This window comes from Rhipicephalus microplus, chromosome 3 (genome assembly GCF_043290135.1).
Source record: "Rhipicephalus microplus isolate Deutch F79 chromosome 3, USDA_Rmic, whole genome shotgun sequence".
Taxonomy (NCBI): domain Eukaryota; kingdom Metazoa; phylum Arthropoda; class Arachnida; order Ixodida; family Ixodidae; genus Rhipicephalus; species Rhipicephalus microplus.
The window spans coordinates 72,954,046-72,971,682 of record NC_134702.1 but is presented as its reverse complement, the minus strand read 5'-3'; the positions used below and the strand labels follow the sequence as shown (position 1 = coordinate 72,971,682).

At 47.3% G+C, this 17,637-nt stretch overlaps 1 protein-coding gene across 1 annotated transcript; it reads left to right on the top strand.

Moving 5' to 3' along the window:
• The first annotated feature begins 6,018 nt into the window (after positions 1 to 6,018).
• On the top strand, positions 6,019 to 10,948 carry LOC142802832 (Na(+)/dicarboxylate cotransporter 3-like). The gene is made up of 5 exons (XM_075887885.1): positions 6,019 to 6,086; positions 6,960 to 7,137; positions 7,648 to 7,809; positions 8,017 to 8,154; positions 10,661 to 10,948. The coding sequence occupies exons 1-5, from the start codon at positions 6,019 to 6,021 to the stop codon at positions 10,946 to 10,948; spliced, it is 834 nt and encodes a 277-aa protein (XP_075744000.1).
• The last annotated feature ends 6,689 nt before the right edge of the window (positions 10,949 to 17,637 follow it).

Below are 17,637 nucleotides of genomic sequence, written 5' to 3'. Positions count from 1 at the left end.
CCCCGTGAATATGCCGTAATTTTTTTCAAAGCACTGGGGTTTAGAGACAGGGAGGGCAAAATAGACTATAAGCTGGTAGAATTAACTAGAAGGAGGTTATCTGATTGGTGGCTAAAGTCAAGGCACGAGGGAAAATTATACCCTTCACTTCAAAGTACGAATGCTCAACCTCACTATTTAAGAAAAAAATAAATCTAGTTTTTGGTTCATTAAGTATTACGGCTTGGTGGCGCTAGCCAACGCCCGATCTAAAGGGTACAGGCATATCCATCCATCCATCCACCCACCGGCTCGCGGCTTCTTCTCGCCGACTGATTAAGAAAGGTGGCGTGAGTGAGATGATGCCCACTTGAGGAGTGGGCTCGAGCGTTGAGAGTGGTGGAGAGGATAAAGTGAGAGAGGGCTTACACGCGGCGAGTGCGCGGCAGGCGATGGATAGAGACGTCACCGCGCACTGCTCGGGGGGCGTGAGGTACTTGGCACCACTCCAACACTTGCGGCGAGGAGAGTGGTGCCGACGGAGGGACAGCGTTACACAGGCTAGTCAAAGAGCTGCTTCGCATCTAAAACGTACACCGGCCGTTATGGAATTTGCAGTCTGACACACTGCCGCATAAAACTGAAACTGCGTCTATCGTGGGCATTTATAAGACGCTTCTTCATCACTTTCACATAATCATCATCACATGGTGTTCTTAATCTTCATCGTTTGTGGGGACTTCCCTGTAGTCGTTTCTGTGCCCCTGAGGTGACTGTTCTGACCACGTTTTCCAGGACTAATAAGGCGTGTAAAGCACTATGTCGCAAGTGGTGGAGGTTGCCTCACTATTTGCTCGCACTATTCCTACTTTTTTACCGATGCATGTTCTTCTTAATTATTACCATTGTGATTTATGCTGTACATACATGTATCGCAAGAACTAAGAACTTGCGCCAACTAGCTCAAAGTCGACGTTTTATATGTGAAAGAACATGCGCTGGAGGTAACGCGCAGGCCGGCTGGTGCATCTACTGCATGGTGTGGATGGCCATGTACTGGGCTACCGAGACCATCTCGCTGCCGGCGACGGCACTGCTGCCGCTGGTCATGTTTCCACTAGTGGGCATCTTCAGCACGGGAGAAACGACCGCCCTGTACTTCAACGTAGACCACACTTTCGAGATCGTTTGTTTCAATGTCAAAGAGGTGCTGGAAAAAATGTTTTTGAATGTGGTCAGGAGGTGCTGGAAAAAGATGTTTTTGAATGTGGTCAGGAAATGTTGCTGATTGGTAGTCGTGGCTCCTGCGAACATGTGAGCCAAAGCAGGCCCCTAACCAGGATTTTTTCCGGCTGGTGGAGGGTTGCCTTTTGTGGAAAGCCTTTAAAAACGCATATGCCCCTCCGTACCGATTTCGGAGGGGAAAGCTCTAGCCCCCCCCCCCCCTTTCCCTCACCGGCTACGAGCCTGAGCTAAACATTACAGCTCAGCGGGGGTCGTGAAATTCCAAAACAAGTACCAGAAACACCCGAAATAGTTCGCTCTCCTTTCGACAAATGATGCCACATCTCTAAAATATGTTCCGGCTTCCGGCTACTTGTCCTTCCGGCGTCAAGTAGCCGGAAGGACAAGGCGCATTTCTCATTTTAACATCGCGAGATGCATGGTTGCTGCAACCGCCGTGTGGGGGGGGGGGGGGGGGAGGGGCGCCCTTAGAGCCAGCGCGCTCGAGCTGCACGTTAAAAGTAAAAAAAGCTCAAGCTCATTACTCATCGACGTAGCTTTTTGCGCCCTTGTAGTTCACTCTACCCTTGTCATCTCTCGCCCTGTGTAGTTTTCAGCGCGTCGCTGGTGCGAAAGCAGAGAGAAAGCGCCTAAAACGCGTGACAAATCCCTGTAGCCTCACTCGTACTTCAAGGATGTAAAAAATGTTCACAGCCGTCGAATCGTGAGGTAGCTCCAATAGTGAGGTCATTTCACGGTTACTTGTAAAAGCGCTGCAGGGCTGGTTTGGTCCAACCGACAGTAACCATTGTCCCTAAGTTTGTATGCATGCAGAGGAGGAACGTGATCTCAAAGAACATCAGAGGAGCTGCGCATCACCAAATGATGCCAACCACCAGCTTGCGCACCAGGATGTCGCACACTAGAGGTCGTTAGACAAAGCGTTTTATCTAGATACACAGAAGTTTGATAGCGAGAGCTGTTAAGCTTAACGTCAGCCCATGACTATTGACCGTAACTTTAATCGTAAGTTAAAAAAAAACGTGTAACTTTTGACAGTTGTCTAAAAACCAACCATGCCTGTCGAAGCTAGCTTCACAAGGAGAACTTATGAATCGCTACAGGCAGCAGTGCGCCGCCATACCCACTTTTCGGTCTCCCACATTACGGAACATGATTGCTTTGGGATGTCACTCGTGCGGCCAGTCTATCTAGCTTCTTAGAGCCTGCACCAGACGAACTAAACGTGAGAAGAGTTGTCTGTAGTGACGTCTGGTGGCGCAGAGATCAGCCGAACAAGGACGGAGTGCGGCCTCCGCGATATTCCGCGTGCCGATGGACAACGGCTGTTCGTCGGCACGCGGAACGGCTGGTGGAGATTAACCTGAACTTGAACGAAGAGTGTGGATGAGGGAAGGCAGTAACTTCCCGTAGCCGTCTTGATAGAAGGTGCTTCGCTTATATTATCATGTCAATGATTTACTGTTGCCGTAGCGTAACCTTTCAAGCCATTTCAAGATGGGTCATAGATAATTTTATGTTGTCGCTGGTGATGCAGCCAGTGGCCGACGTCAATGATTCGCACATGTAGCTTCGCATATATAGGGATTCGATCGTGAATAAAGTGATCAGTTCATGACAAAACGTCATAACTTTCTGTTGACTACGGTCAGCGTTGATGAAAGACGGTGTTCTGTCTGGTATTTAAGTTGTGTGTTGTCCTTGTAAGAGGAAAATATGAACATAGCGTGGAGCGTCTTTTGGTGAACTACCAAGTACCCCGTCTCATAATCTTCTGTATATAACCTTTTTGGCACACGTAAGTTTATGAAACGTGAAACCATATTTCATGCGCAGGACATCGGCTTCATTATCCTGAGTTCGCTCACGCTGGCCGTTGCTGTGGAGTGTACCAACCTGCACAAGTGTGTCTTCCTCAAGTCTGTGCTCATCTTCGGCATGAGCAAGCGAAGGTACATCTCCATGTCACGCTTGTTCCCGGACCCTTTGTTATCCGTCTAAAACGAGCTAACTATATTACAGGCAACGTAAATTAGTTTCTTTCGATCGTCATCGCACTCTATATCATGCAGCACGTGCTATTTAATCGGAAATAAATAAGGACATTCGATATTTCTCCAACAGCTCCGCATACTTCACAAAGAGCTAGCAGTTCACAAGATGCGCCATGGTGGAATAGCGGTTGCAGTGCTCGGCTGCTGAGCCGAAGGTCGCGGGTTCGATTCCGGTCCTGGCGGTCGCATTTCGATGGAGGCGAAATGGTAGAGGCCCGTGTCTTTTCCGATGTCGGTGCACCATGAAGAACTACGACGTTTCTCATAAATATATCGTGGTTTTGGCACGTAAAGCTCTTTAGATATTGATAGGCGCGTGCCGTACCCCGTAGGTAGAATAGAATATTTGCCAGCATAAGCGTCTCGTCCCAGCTGTAGTGCTTGCTGGCGTGCTCGAATAATGCGAGCCATTCTTCGACGTCCGCGCGGTCCGTCCTAAAAAACGTGCCAGGGTCAAGAAGATGGATGGACGCACGAACGTACGAACACACGGATGGATGGACTCACGGACGGACGCATGGACAGACGGAAGGATGTATGGATGGACGCACGGATGATTGCGCGGACGGACGGAGGCAAGAACGAACGAACGAATGGACGGAAGCACGGACGGGCTGACGGACGGGCTGACGGACGCTTCACCACACTCATCATCATTCACTCCGTGGATATTAGATGAATAAGTGTTACCCCCTTATTTCAACATCGCAAGTTATTTTACATTTAGCATGAAAGTAACACGACCAGATTTTATTAAATAGTAGTTCCGCAGTTCCGTAGTTTCGCGGTGTTGGTGGTGGTGGAAAACATTTATGAAGAAAAGCACAGAGAGTTGCACTACAAATGCACTTGGGTGGTCTCCTTATTCCAGATGTCCACTGGAGGTCATCGCTGCTCGGGCGCGGGCCAGCAGGGAGCGCTGAGCGTCCCGGGTGGAGCAGCCGAGCAGGAACTCCTCCCAAGCCTCTCTTGTGGGTAGGGGGAAGGGGAATGAAAAAGGAAGAGGTATAGCTGGGCATACTGCAATTATGTGGTACGTGTCTGCCAGCACCCCACAGTGCGCACAGTATAGCCGTGTATACCCGGCATGAAATGCTGGGCGGCTGCAGGACACAAGAAGGTGTTCGTCTGCAAGCGTCTCAGAAGCCGCTCGTCCGCTTTAGAGAGACCCCGTGCAGGTTCTGGGTAAACACGGCGCGAGTTTCGATAGTAATCAAGGATTTCGTGGTACTGCGTAAGAGCTGAGGTGCTTGGGGAGACGCGGGGTCGAAAGAGGTAACGGCCCGGGAGAGAGAAACGCAGGGAGTGGCATCAGCCGCTTCGTTACCGGGGAGACCCGCGTGGCCAGGAGACCATACTATGCGGATGGAGTGAGGTTCAAAGCGCCATGAAGCAGCCTGGAGAAGGTCGGTGGCCAGAGTAGCTATGGTACCTTGCAGGTATCGGGAATAGGCGATGCGCGAGTCCATGATGATCACTCTTGCTGAGCGGTGAGAGGCTGCCAAAGTGATAGCTACCTCTTCAGCCCGAGTTGCATCCAGTGAGTGGAAAGAGATGCCGTCAACGTGGTGACCCTCGCATATCACTGCGGGCGTGAAGTGTCCCGAGGAGGTTGGGCCTGAGACATCTACGTAGAAGACACCAGGAGTGTTGGAGTATCGAGTATGGAGAAGTTGTGTTCGGGCTAAGCGTCTTCCTGTATTTTGACTGGGATCCATGTTGCGAGAAAGAGGCTTGACCCAAAGTTTTTGCCGCCACAGCTCCGGAACGGAGGAATCTGGTGGTAAATAGAGATCGGGTTCAGTGACAGCCTGTCCAGAAGGCGGCGTCCATGAACCGTCTGGGACAGGCGGTTAATTTGATTGGTGCGATGAGCCTCCCGCAACTCGGCATACGAGTTGTGCACACCCAAGGCCGCAAAGCGGCGATTAGAGGTAGCAATGGGGAGGTCTAGGGCTCGCTTATAAACCGATCGGAGCAGTGCATCCAACTGGTTCTCGTGGTGGCGACGCAAGCGAAGGTATGGGGTAGCGTAGAGGACTCGGCTGGTTACAAACGCGTGAGCCAAGCGAAGGGAGCGCCGACCGCGAAGGCCGCCACGTTTGGTGGAGACTCGCCGAATCATGTGGCTAACCTGCTCACTAGTGCGCCGAAGACGCGCAATGGTGGAGCCAGGGTTCATAGTAGAAGAGATGTAGAGGCCCAATATGCGGAGTTCTGCGACAACCGGTATGGGGCCAAATGGCAGAGATATCTGAGGTGGTGGTAGAGATGATACCGACATAAGAGATGATTTGTTAGGGGAACACTCCAGGCCACATAATGAGGCGTAAGTGTCCACAATAAGTGCCGCGCGCTGTATGTGGTCTTCAATTTCTGCAGGGGAGCCCGAATTGTTTCCAGATAGTGATGTTATCTGCGTATAGAGCGTACTGTATGCCTTCGACCTGAGCGAGGAGCGCAGGAAGTTCGAGCTTGGCCAAATATAAAAGGATGGGCGATAGAACCGCTCCCTGTGGTGTACCGCGGGTGCCTAATGTATACAGACCATGTTCGGCAGAGTCGATGTGGATGAAAGCGGTGCGATGTGAAAGGAATGACCTAATGTATTGGAAAGCTTTCGAGCCACAGTTCGTGCTGTTAAGATTGGTAAGGATGATGCTATGCTTTACATTGTCGAAGGCACCCCGGAGATTGAGGGCTAGGATGGCTTTGTCATTGTGGCAGTTTCGCGGAAGCGATGGTCGTGTTCATGCTGATGTTCACGGTGTTCCTGCTGCTCACGATGAGGCCACAGATACTGCCCGGGTGGGCGTAGATTCTTCCGGAGCCGCAGTACGCTTTCTTGCTCGTTTGAGCTGCAATGTAGCATTTGATTACTGGTGTGTAGCTCGTAAACGTACACCTAATTTGGGAGGTTGTAGCCGTTCCATCTATTTCGTATGTATAGATACGAGGTGAATTTTATCCCTCTTTTTAAACTGCCCTATACTGCTATCGCGTCACCGCTTTCAGTTCAGGAGTCTTTTTCATACGCCGCGTTTTGATCAGTTTTTGTCAGTCGGGGAGGGACAAGTCGAAAAGATTCATTATGAGCATTCGGTTTGAAGATGCCTCGAAAAAACAAATGGGGCGATTTAGTGTGTTCGTATTCTCTACTATGGATAAGTTGTACATACACTCGTCTCGGAAGTTCAAGTTATAAGGAGTTTGTTATGAATGTTTGTAATGACTAATGCCAGAAGCTGAATATGTGGTACGTATTGAGCTTGGTCCACTTTTCGCTGTGTTTGTTGCTCCTCTGTGTCTGCTGTCGAGGTGCTCGGTTTGCTAATGATTTCATATATTTATATATTGTGGTAACCAGCCATCCATATTCTAAACTGAAGATATTTTGAGTCATAGAGATGTGTTCGCTCCATTCCAAGCCAGTATACGCAGTGTTCTACACACAGCTTCATTTCCCTCATACTTTGTCTTATAAAATTTTCGCAAGAGTTTAAGTAGTGCTTAATAAAGCGCAGTGTCCTGTTTCTAGACTTTCCAGTACTATTCTGTCGGCGACCAGACTCTTTTGCAAAATGCTTGCAAGCCGCTGTGTGTAAGGCGCGCATTAAATTACCTTGAAGTTATCCGTCGATCGCTTTACGCGAATGCCTAATTAAGGCGTCCTCTCGTAAGGTACATCCGAGCGTCGGTGCCGACGGTGATGGTGTCTGTTCTGTTGTTCGGGATTCCGCGAGACCTCTACATGAACGACACCATTCCCAACCCAACGTGGGACGAGGTCAACGACCGCGTCTCGAGGGGCACCGTGCTTGTCATCTGTGGTGGCTTGACGCTCGCCGAAGCTTTCAAGGTGAGGAAACGTCCATCTTAAGTATATACGAAACATCACGGCAACGGCGCTAACGGCTCCGTGTCCGTATAATTGCTTTCGCACAATTCGCGGCAGGTTTCTAAGAGTGATTTTGTCTGGCCAACTTTGTGGGTCATCAGCGGAGTTAAACAGCGTGTTGAACAAAGACGAAAGACATTAGTTCACATCTTTGATGATGTGAACTCATGTCCAGGAGACAGTGATGTCAAGAAAGGTGTAGAGGACGTTAATTTTACTGTTCTAAGTGTTTTGTAGTAATTGTGATGCGGACGGGGAGATGCTGAAGTGGACGAAAAGACAACTTGCCGCCTGCAAGAACCGAACCTGCAATCTTCGAACACACATCACAGGGACAGACGCATGAGCACATCAGCTATAGCACTGGTTCTGTAGTGCGTTTTTCGTCCTTCGTGCTATTTGTCTCCAGAGATGTCACAGGGTCTCTTACACATTCGCCTAAGACCTCCTTTTTGTCCTTCTCCTTTCCAGCAAAGTGGTCTGTCCCGTACGGTGGCAACGACGCTGGCGGTGTTCGAGCCGGTGCCTCGCGAGCTCGTGTTGTCGGCTCTCTGCCTGCTGGCGTCCTTCATGAGCGAACTCGCCAGCAACTCGGCCGTCAGTTTCCTCATGATACCCGTCGTCATCGACCTGGTAAGCCATTCCTCTCGCATAGCATGAGCACAAGGCAGCTTTCCTCGGTGCACCACGAATAGATTACACGTTCATAAAATCATAAGTCTTGATGAGCATTGATTTATGAGCGTGTAGATAAGCGCGCGAGTAGCATACGGACACACGTTTCTGCACTCAACAGGACACATAGCACACGATTGAAAGGCTCCGTATTTGAACGCGCAGGCACTGCTAACGAAGAAACACCCGCTGCATTACGCCCTGCCTGCGGCGATGTGCTGTTCCATCTCTTTAATGCTGCTCGTGGCCACGCCCACCAGCGCCATCGTCTACCACCTCGGCCACAAGATGCCGCGTGACATGGTACGATTGAAAGGATCGCGTTTATTCTCAAGAGCCGTTTTCATTACATAAATAAGCTTACATTCGTCTCATCTGCAAGAACGTGAGCTCGAATGTTTTATAGTTTGTAGTATTCGGTTATGGTCCTTGCGCATTGATTAGAAAACTAAATAATGTGCGAGGAGCATAGACAGGCCTTCCAAAATATAATTGTTAATGGTGCTAAGTTTTGTTCCTGGTAGCGTGCTGCCTATAACTTGAGAATAAAGGTCTTATACGTAGTGAAGACATACATCAACAATAATTTCATGTATGCCTGAGAAGTGTCTCTCTACTTAAACTGAGGAAGGTGGAAGGCCAGGTGCCAGCTTATGCGTTAATGACGTCTAGCTTTAGATACCAGACATAAGCACTTCATACGGTCAAAGAAATTCTGCTTCAAAGTCCGCTAGCCTTTGTTCTAGCAAATTCATATATCTATGAAACATGTACGTAAAATTGTTTAGCTCCGTTCTCTGATATGCTCTACAACTCTGGTGCTTAACGTGCGTGCATTCATGTAACGTGTTCTTTAAACGCCTTTTTACGTAACACTTTGTGGCGTAGGGACCCATTTCAATATTATATAGGGTCTCGAATGTATATGGCGTTGATGCACTTCGTTCTTATGAATACATTAGGCCATTTGTATTGACTGCCCGTTGGAACATTGTCCAATCTCTCTCCGATCCTGATGCGACTGACGTACCCCTCACTGCTATAGAAAATAACTTTTGCGCACTCTTTTGCCAGCACTTCATGTCTCTTCACTTTTTTTTTCTCTCGCTCTCCTAAAACTCAAACGCATTTTTTTACCGCATTCGGCGGACCTGTCATATAGCTTTTGCAGCCGTATGGACAGTTCAGACACATTCTTGCGCTCGCCGTCACCGTGAGGTTCCATATGAAGTCCAAGGGCGACAACATCTCCCCTTGCGTCGTACGTATATGTGTGCGATTGAATAGCGTAAGATGACTGCTCATTATCGTTGCTGAAGCGAATTATACCGGTGTCACACGGGCACTTAAATCGCGATCAGTGTCGATCCGGATAAACCACGATCCAGATTAGGTGCTGCTACACGGTCACTTTTAATCACGATCAGGCGTGATCGGGATCAAGACTATCGCGATCCGCGCATCGCGATCTGCCTGAGAGATCGCGATTTTGCTGTCGTCTGCACCCCTTAGCCAAGCTTGTTGAAAGCACAATAAACAAGGAAATCGAGCATAGTTCAATAAAAACGCTTTAAAACAGCTAGGTGTTTATAAAAAAAACCAAATCCTAGACTGTTTAAATTGGAACAATATCTGAAGTATTGCATACTTTAGGATTCGCATCGACCGCATGTAATTACGGGAGAAGCAGACGGCAAGCAGACGACAAGCAGACGACCGTTGCCTTCAGCGCTTAGTTCAACTCTCGCTCCGTCGGAGCTGTTGGAGCACCTAGAAGCAAACTGATAACGAGTGTCGCAAGCCTCTCGACTACGTCGCAACGTACGCGCACTTCGTGGTCGAATGAAAGGCCTTTACAGTAATAGACCGCTGACAGGAGCGACTAGAACAGACTTCAAGCGCCAGAAGTGAAACACTGGCGCGCACAACGAGATTAACGCTTCGCTGCGACTGCACGGCTAAGAGCGGGGGCAATCACAAATAAAATCGAAGGTTAAGAATCTCACACAGCAACGCAGGTAAGTGCTAGGACATTTTTTATCGAATGATAGATTTATGAAATCACTATTGTAGTGGCATGCAAAGTTTTTGACGCTCGAGCGGTTCTTGCAATAATAACATTGCTGATAAAGGGCTCTATGGATATACCGTACGGCGAGTTTTGTCAGTGGCATGTTTTACGGCACGCTAATGCGACCTGCTGCATTCATCTGACCCGAACTTGAACCGGATTAGCTTGAGCCGTGTAACAGCGGTCATAAAGTTGATCGCGATCAAGAAAACTCATCCGTATCGCACTGATCGCGATTAAAAGTGCCCGTGTGACACCAGTATTATAAAAGCGCCGGCTGTCTCATTTCGTACAAAATGCCCTTGTATTGGTCCTGAGGGGGGCTGCGGGATGGCGACATGATCTGCGTATTTTGCATGGACCGGTAGTGGTCGCCCTTTATTGATAGGAATCGGGGCGTTTCATACACTTGTACATGCTTTGTTCTCACCGTTCATGGTCGGTGAAACGATAGACAGCTCGAAGGTCGCGTCACTCGCTGCAGTGGCTGCGTTTCTTTAACGCAGTCATTTTTATTTTTATAGTCAGAGCAGGTTAGATGCAAAATGAGTGAATTAGCTGTCGCTATTGCATTTGTGGCTTCGTTACTGCGGCAAAACTTTCATTTTGCGTAGAACAGATGGCAGATGCTTTCTGCTTTCTTGCTGCGGAGATTTTTATCGTTTATTCCTCGGCATCACGAATCTACCGACACTGAAACTACCCTGCTCAGGTGTTTGCATCGCTCACCTCCTGCAGGCAAGACCAGGTGTGCTCATGAACCTGATGACGGTGGTGGGCGAGATCGCGTCCGTCCACGTGGTGGCCGTCTACCTACTCGGCCTCGACTCGATGCCCTGGTGGGCCAAGGACTACAACATCAATTTGGTCGGCACCATCACCAGCCGTATGGCCCGCGCCGCACGTCGCGCTGCTATCGAGGCCGCCGGCTCCTGGCAGCATTGCCGGATCCGCGGCAACGATGGTAGTGGCACCACGCGCTCTCCCGCCTGCTGTACAACAAGTGTTGTATGGACGCTCGTTTAATGGTGGCGACGCTTTGTGGCAGGGCCCAGAGCAGCAAGCTTTCATTCGAGCGTGTTACTTGCGAAGACGGTGGGCTTTAGGCATGCGGCTGAGAATACTGTGCGGTGAACGTTGCGGCCGCGTTCACTTATCTTCGAGCGTCCCTTTTATTCGCTGCACGAACGCCACACGCAGGAAGTTGTACTTACTTTTCTTTCGCGACTCGAACTATTCGCATCCCCGCAATTCGTGATATGCTCTTTATTTACTCTCTTTATTTATTGTTGAATTACATTTTTACGTAGATTAATATGACAGATTTTTCTCGTTCTTGCCCATACGGGGATCTATTTAATTTTGTTTTATTTTGTGGGAGGTAGTTTTTTCTATCATCGCTATAACCAAAGTTCTTGGTTCACTAATATGACCTTTGAATACACGTACTCATTTTGGTGTTGTTCTTTATGCCTTTCAGAGCAAGACAAACTAGTTATAATAATTATGACCTGGAGGTGCGCTGATTTTTTTTTGAAATTCAATAATTCATAAACTAACTCACTCATTCCTTCCACACACCTTAATACTGCATTATATAGGGGAGCGGTTACAAGAAGAATCGGTTAAATCAATGAACCGTAGTTAGTAAAGAAAAACAAAATGTATGCAAAAACAACTGATAGATTATACAATGCTCGCTATGACGCTCTTGAATAACCGGCAATCGGCAAAGGTGGCCGTCGAGGCAGGAAGGCGATCACGCTCATTGATGTGTGCGTTACAAGTGCTTGTAAGAAGGCGTTGTATCTGCATGGTGGAATGTCGACCTTATGAAAATGATCTAGCCTGGAACTCTAGATGATACGCACGAGGGCGGAGAAATGCATTTGTTGCGCAGTGGCAGGTTATAATAACTTATGAAGAAAATAGGGACAGTTACGCCTGATGATATGTGGAGTTTAACGTCTCAAAACCACCATATGATTATGAGAGACGCCGTTGTGGAAAGCTCCGGAAATTTCGGCCACCTAGGATTCTATAACGTGCACCCAAATGTGAGCACACGGGCCTACAACATTTCCGCCTCCATGAAATGCAGCCGCCATAGCCGAGATTCGATCCCGCGAGACAATTACGCATATTGGCTTGAAGACTGTGGAAGCATCGGAGCCTTGCCCCTTCTTTCTCTCAAATTCTCCCTGAGTTTCGCTTTTCACCTCTTGTCATTGTGTAGTATGCATGGCTATGCTATGTTTTACCCTCCCTCTCCTCATTTTTTACGCACCAACTTTCTATACTATATATAGCTATGCTACGCTTTCATTTTCCCCCTTACTATTTCTGTATGTTTATCTCAATTTCTGTCGCCTGCCTACTATTGTTTTTTTTTCTGTTTCTCTCTCTAGTTTCTTCTTCTTTCATCCCTAGCAACACTATAACTTTCCTTTTCTACATCCTTGCTATGCTGTGCCCCTCAAGAAGCGTCCGCCCATCCATTCGAAGCGTCCGTCGAAGCGTCCGTCCATACATTCGTATGTCCATCCGTCCGTACATTCGTCCATGCGTTCGATCGCGTTTGAAAATGCAGATGGCGCGTGGGTAACACCCACGAGACGAGAGCCAAGGTAGCCGAGCGCAAGCGCCTTCAACGCGCCCGCCGCTTTACTTCGTCCACACTTCAATAATGATCCCCAACGTACGGCGATGATCGAGAGACTTAGAGAGACACTCGTTCCCCGCGCACTCAGGCAAAGCGCGCGCAGCAGCTAATCGTAGCGTAGCGGCACTTCGGACAGTAGCGGTTGAGTAACGCCATCTAGGAAATGAGACTAGAAATTATTACCCATTTCTCTTTCTCGTCTCTTATTTTCTCGGTTACGCGTGACTAGTGACAAGGTTATACTATAAGAAGCTTCGCCCCTAAAAAAGCCGCCCGCGCGCTGCGCCCAGCTCGTCGTCTTGCGCCAACGCGCGCTTATCTCCCACGCGTACTTTGCCCCGCGGATGGGGGCGGGGGAATTAGGTGCTTGTGTACGCGCGCTTATCCTTCGGTGTGGGGGTTCCTGTGTTTTGGCCTTTTACCGGAGCGATTGTGTTAGGCCACAAAGGTCACTTCGCTAACTGGGCAGGCCCCGTTTGCGAAAGGAGCAAGTTTTTCAAATACAGTGAAGTAACAACTGGGACACTCGTTAGTTCGCACTCATATCTGTGCCTGTGATTAAGTTTCGTGCGTCGTTTTTGTTTAAACAGTGCGTCAAGCATCGAGCTGCAAAATTAGTTGTCTCTCGTCTTGTGTGTGTTGTTTTCGTGCGTGATTTGTGCGTGAGCAGCGCGCGCACATTTTGATCTGCTAGCCGTTCTCAGCGTTACATTTCAAGTTGTTGTTATAGCATCCATTGCTTCGCGCTTGCAACGAAACTGACTTTATCTTGGTTTCTTACCCATTGCAACGCACCCGTATGGTTTTCATGAATGCTTGTGCTCGCTAGTTCCCCCTCCCTGTCCCGCATAACCACCCGGGCTTTAGCAACGTGATGAAAAATACGGTAAGTTAAGGCTAGATTTCATGGCATTGATACCAGCAGTTATGTTATAGTTGAATAAGATATGTGGTGTTATTGGAGTACTTGCAGAGTAACTGTGAAATGATACTAACATAAGCACGCCTTTGTTATCCCCGTGTGACGCGCTTCAAATATAGAGTGGAATCGAGGTGATATAACCGACTATATAAAATAAATGAATCACTAGAATGTGTTCTGTAAATTGGTGTCATGCATACGTGCAATAAATAATCAAACTGCACGTCTCTATGGTATAGTTATAGTACACATTGTTTTCAAACGTGTCGACGTTGGCCGTTCTTGGGTACATAATAACTGTCAATCACCTGTGGTACATACCCACCCGCGGTACACTGTTATGTGCCACGCATGTTTGGCACAGAGGGTTTGACGACGTACGTGACGGCATTGTCACGTTATTTACCCAATGACTGGTCACCCATATTCGCCAAACCATCTTCCTTCCATATTGATTTTGGTTTATCCCAAGTTAAGTGGGTGATCACGGCAGCATCCAGACGAAAGCGGCTTGATAATTACGTATATAGACATATAGGCATGCTAAATATACTGGCAGTACGCAAGCAAATGCTTCGCGTTGAAGAACGCCTCTATTTGGGTTGTATGTATGAAGATATCGAATATAACAGCTCGGCTGCAGGTGAGATTTCAAGCGATAGCAAATGTGGTTAGGTAGAAGATATCGCAATCTCATCTCCGACAACTAATCCGCTATCCTGCGTGTTACTGAATATGTCAGTGACGCACGCGACATCGAAGCTGATGCAGATTCTACCACCACAGTCCAAACGCTTCTCATCTGGAGTACAAATCATTGGATGTCCCTGCTGCTCATCTCAGGACTGCGCACTGGCAATATACACGATAATAAAATAAACAGTACCACCCCATTGGGCATTTCTAGCCTTTTGTGAACACTTGTGTGGGTTAGAAAATTGTGTTGATGCTAATCTGTCTGCGCAAAAAAAAAAACATGCACTATATGCCATCAGCCAACAAAGTGCTGCCAGCTAAACGAGGACGTGGGAAATGCACCACCAAAGGCGCAGACATAAAGAAAAACGTGGCTCTCAATCTGCTACTTTTCTTTTGTAAGAGAAAAAAAATTCTGAAAGAACAAAACAATTTCAAAGGGGATGGATGGACGTGAAACTTTCTTCAAAGTCCTGAGGTGCACGACTCAACGCACAGAGGGCCGCTGCCACGTTGGAACAGTCGGGCCAAGCCTGTCCGCTGCATCATGGGCCCTCTGGGATGCCCACAGTTGATCCCCGATATAGCCACTTTTCGGACAACCTCTTTTCTTCATTCGATTGTTCCGTGCCCCGCAACGAGGGGCAACGCCAGAGGTGTGGCCTAGGCTAGCGAATTCGTTGCAGTGCCTGAAAGAGCTATCACGATAAGTGTCGGCATAAAGTTTATGCAATAAAGCCGGGCTGGGAAACGAACCTGTCTGGAGTAGCCCGAGAGTCAAAGCCTGCTCTCGATCTAACTTCTTGTTAGAAAGGGGAAAGCCTCTCCTGCCGAGATAGAAGTGATGTGTAATTTCGCTATAGGTGGTAGGTCGATGTCTGCTCTCCACAACTGCGGGCCGGCGGGGAAGTTCTCCGTAGTCGCGGAAAGCGAGACCTCGCGCCTTGGAGCGGGCCAGCTCGTTTGTGGGGCCTCCTCTAATGGATTCCATGTGAGCGGGGAACCACGTGAGAGAGCGGGTGGTGATGCTTTTGCCTTCTAGTACGGGATAGGCTTCTTTACATATGACGTTAACGCTGAAGGCACGGATGGCTGCCCTGGGGTCTTTAAAGGGCAGATACTAAATTATTCAACTGTATCGCAAAGTAACACATGTTAAATACGTATTTCACATGTGTACGTACGATTTCATATTCCAACAGCACGTACATTCCTTAAAATCTATGCATCTCCTCAGCGGAGGTCACTGTGTTTTCATTAACCAGCAGACCTCATTTTTCAACCACGAATGGATCTAAATTACGGTGCCCTCAAGTAATATTTACACAGAAGCTTTTGGACCCCTTCAGAGTTAACCATTGGGAAATACTTGTACTCAACACTGTAGATGCAATTAGGATGGAATTTGACGATATATATACCAAGAATGCAAAAGATTTACCATATCAGTATATAAATGGCATTTTGGAAGATCATTTGGCCAATCTAGAAACAACCATTGTGATAGCCACACTGACGCTTCTGTTTATGAAGAGAAGGCTAGCGTAGGAATGGTATCATCCTCGCTAGATTGGGCTTTCTCAATTCGATTACCTGACTTTACCCCTATTTACCAAGTTGAGCTACTGGCTATATTTCTAGCATTGCGTAAAGTGCCGCAAGATCTATCAGCGGTGATTGTTCTAACAGACTGTGTCTCGGTCTGTACTGCCTTAAGCTCACCAACTTTTTCGCGTACCTTAGAAACTTTCTACTCGCTCATTCCTAGACATGTGCGACTCGTGCGACTAGTTTGGGTACCAGGTCATAGAGGTTTAGCTTTGAATGAGCATGCGGATTCACTAGCTGTATCTTCCCTTGGTTGTCCTGTTTTACCTATTTAACCTACTTCGGAATATATCACAGCAGCACGCTTTGAAAAACGCACAACGGCCAATAACTTCGAAAAATCTCCTTTGTTTGTACCAGACTACTTACAGCTAAAGTTCCCTTGGAAGAACAAGTGGTGTTCATCAAGAAAGGAAAAAATAGTCATTACCAGGCTGCGTTGTCGAGTCCCCTCATTGAACTCTTACCTTCACAGGTCGGGTCTGTCACAGTCGCCTTTGTGTCTTTATTGTAATGAGAGGGAATCTTTGGAGCACTTCTTTTTGTCATGCCGAAAATTCAAAAGTAAAAAAAATCTACTAGAAGAACCCCTACGAAAGTTGGACTTAAACTTGACACTTCCGGTGATTCTTTCATTTGGCGCAGTCGCATTTAAATTCAGCCACAGGAGCGTTTTTACCACTGTTACAAACTTTTTACGAGAATCTAAAAGAATGCAATGCTAAAAATAAATAACTTCCGTTGTTTTATGTATAATTATTTTTTCTTGTTTTTGTGTTAATTATGTTTTTTCAAGGTTTTTTTGTTTAGAAATCTAACACCTTTATATTATTACCTATATTACCTAATTAATCCAACCCTCCATTTCAAGTATTGAATTAATTAAAAAAGCAAGGCACCGTCCCATTCATGGCGAATCCCCCTAGGTGGCTTGCGCCAAAGTGTTAAGGAACCAACCAACCAACCAACATGGCACAATTCAATACTTCGTTATTACATTAGTTTATACGCTGTGGCTCTCAGAATATGCGAGAGGCGCAAATAGAAATAAATCAGAGAAGTAACATAAAACATGCAACTACTGACGAATCGCGTCCTCGAGAGGATTGCGATGTCAGTGCTGTGTGTAATGCACAATGCCAGTTTCGCTATATTACAGTGTCCTGTATACTATACTATAGGTTTATTTGCGTAGACAGTACTTGCACAGAAGGTCTATCGAGACTGTAGGCGGGCGGCGACAACCGACACAAGATAAACAGCGCGGGCGAACAGCTCGCACTTGGCACATCTGGCTAAAAAGATGGCCCACTACGGCGTATTGTTGTTCTTTTTTCCGTGGCAATTATTCTAGGCCGAAGAAAAAAAAGCAAGTTATACCAAGCCCATATGGGAAATGGAAAGCGGAGACGCGATTCACAGAAACCACCACCACAGTCTTTATACACATACACCACGCAGCACTTGCAAGTATAAGGCTCCGTGTCTTCGGCTAAAAAAATTCCCATTAACACTTGGCGGAAAAAAATGTGAAAATTTGGATTTATTCAATGAACTTCAATTATCACAGGACATTTGCAAAGTTCAGATGGCATTTTTTAAGCTGTCAGTCATCAATCGAAAGGAGTGTGGTTCTATCAGCAGCAGCAACATCGTCAAGTATAGGCTTGAGTATATTATAATTTATAACAAGCTTTAAGTCTGCAATAGGAACAAATGTAGGGACTTTGTATTAAAGTATTTTAGCTTGTATGTGTATGTTACTTCGCGTTCAAATCTTCCAGTCATCTAAAATACAGTTAGTGTGTTCAGTGTTCAGATGTCATT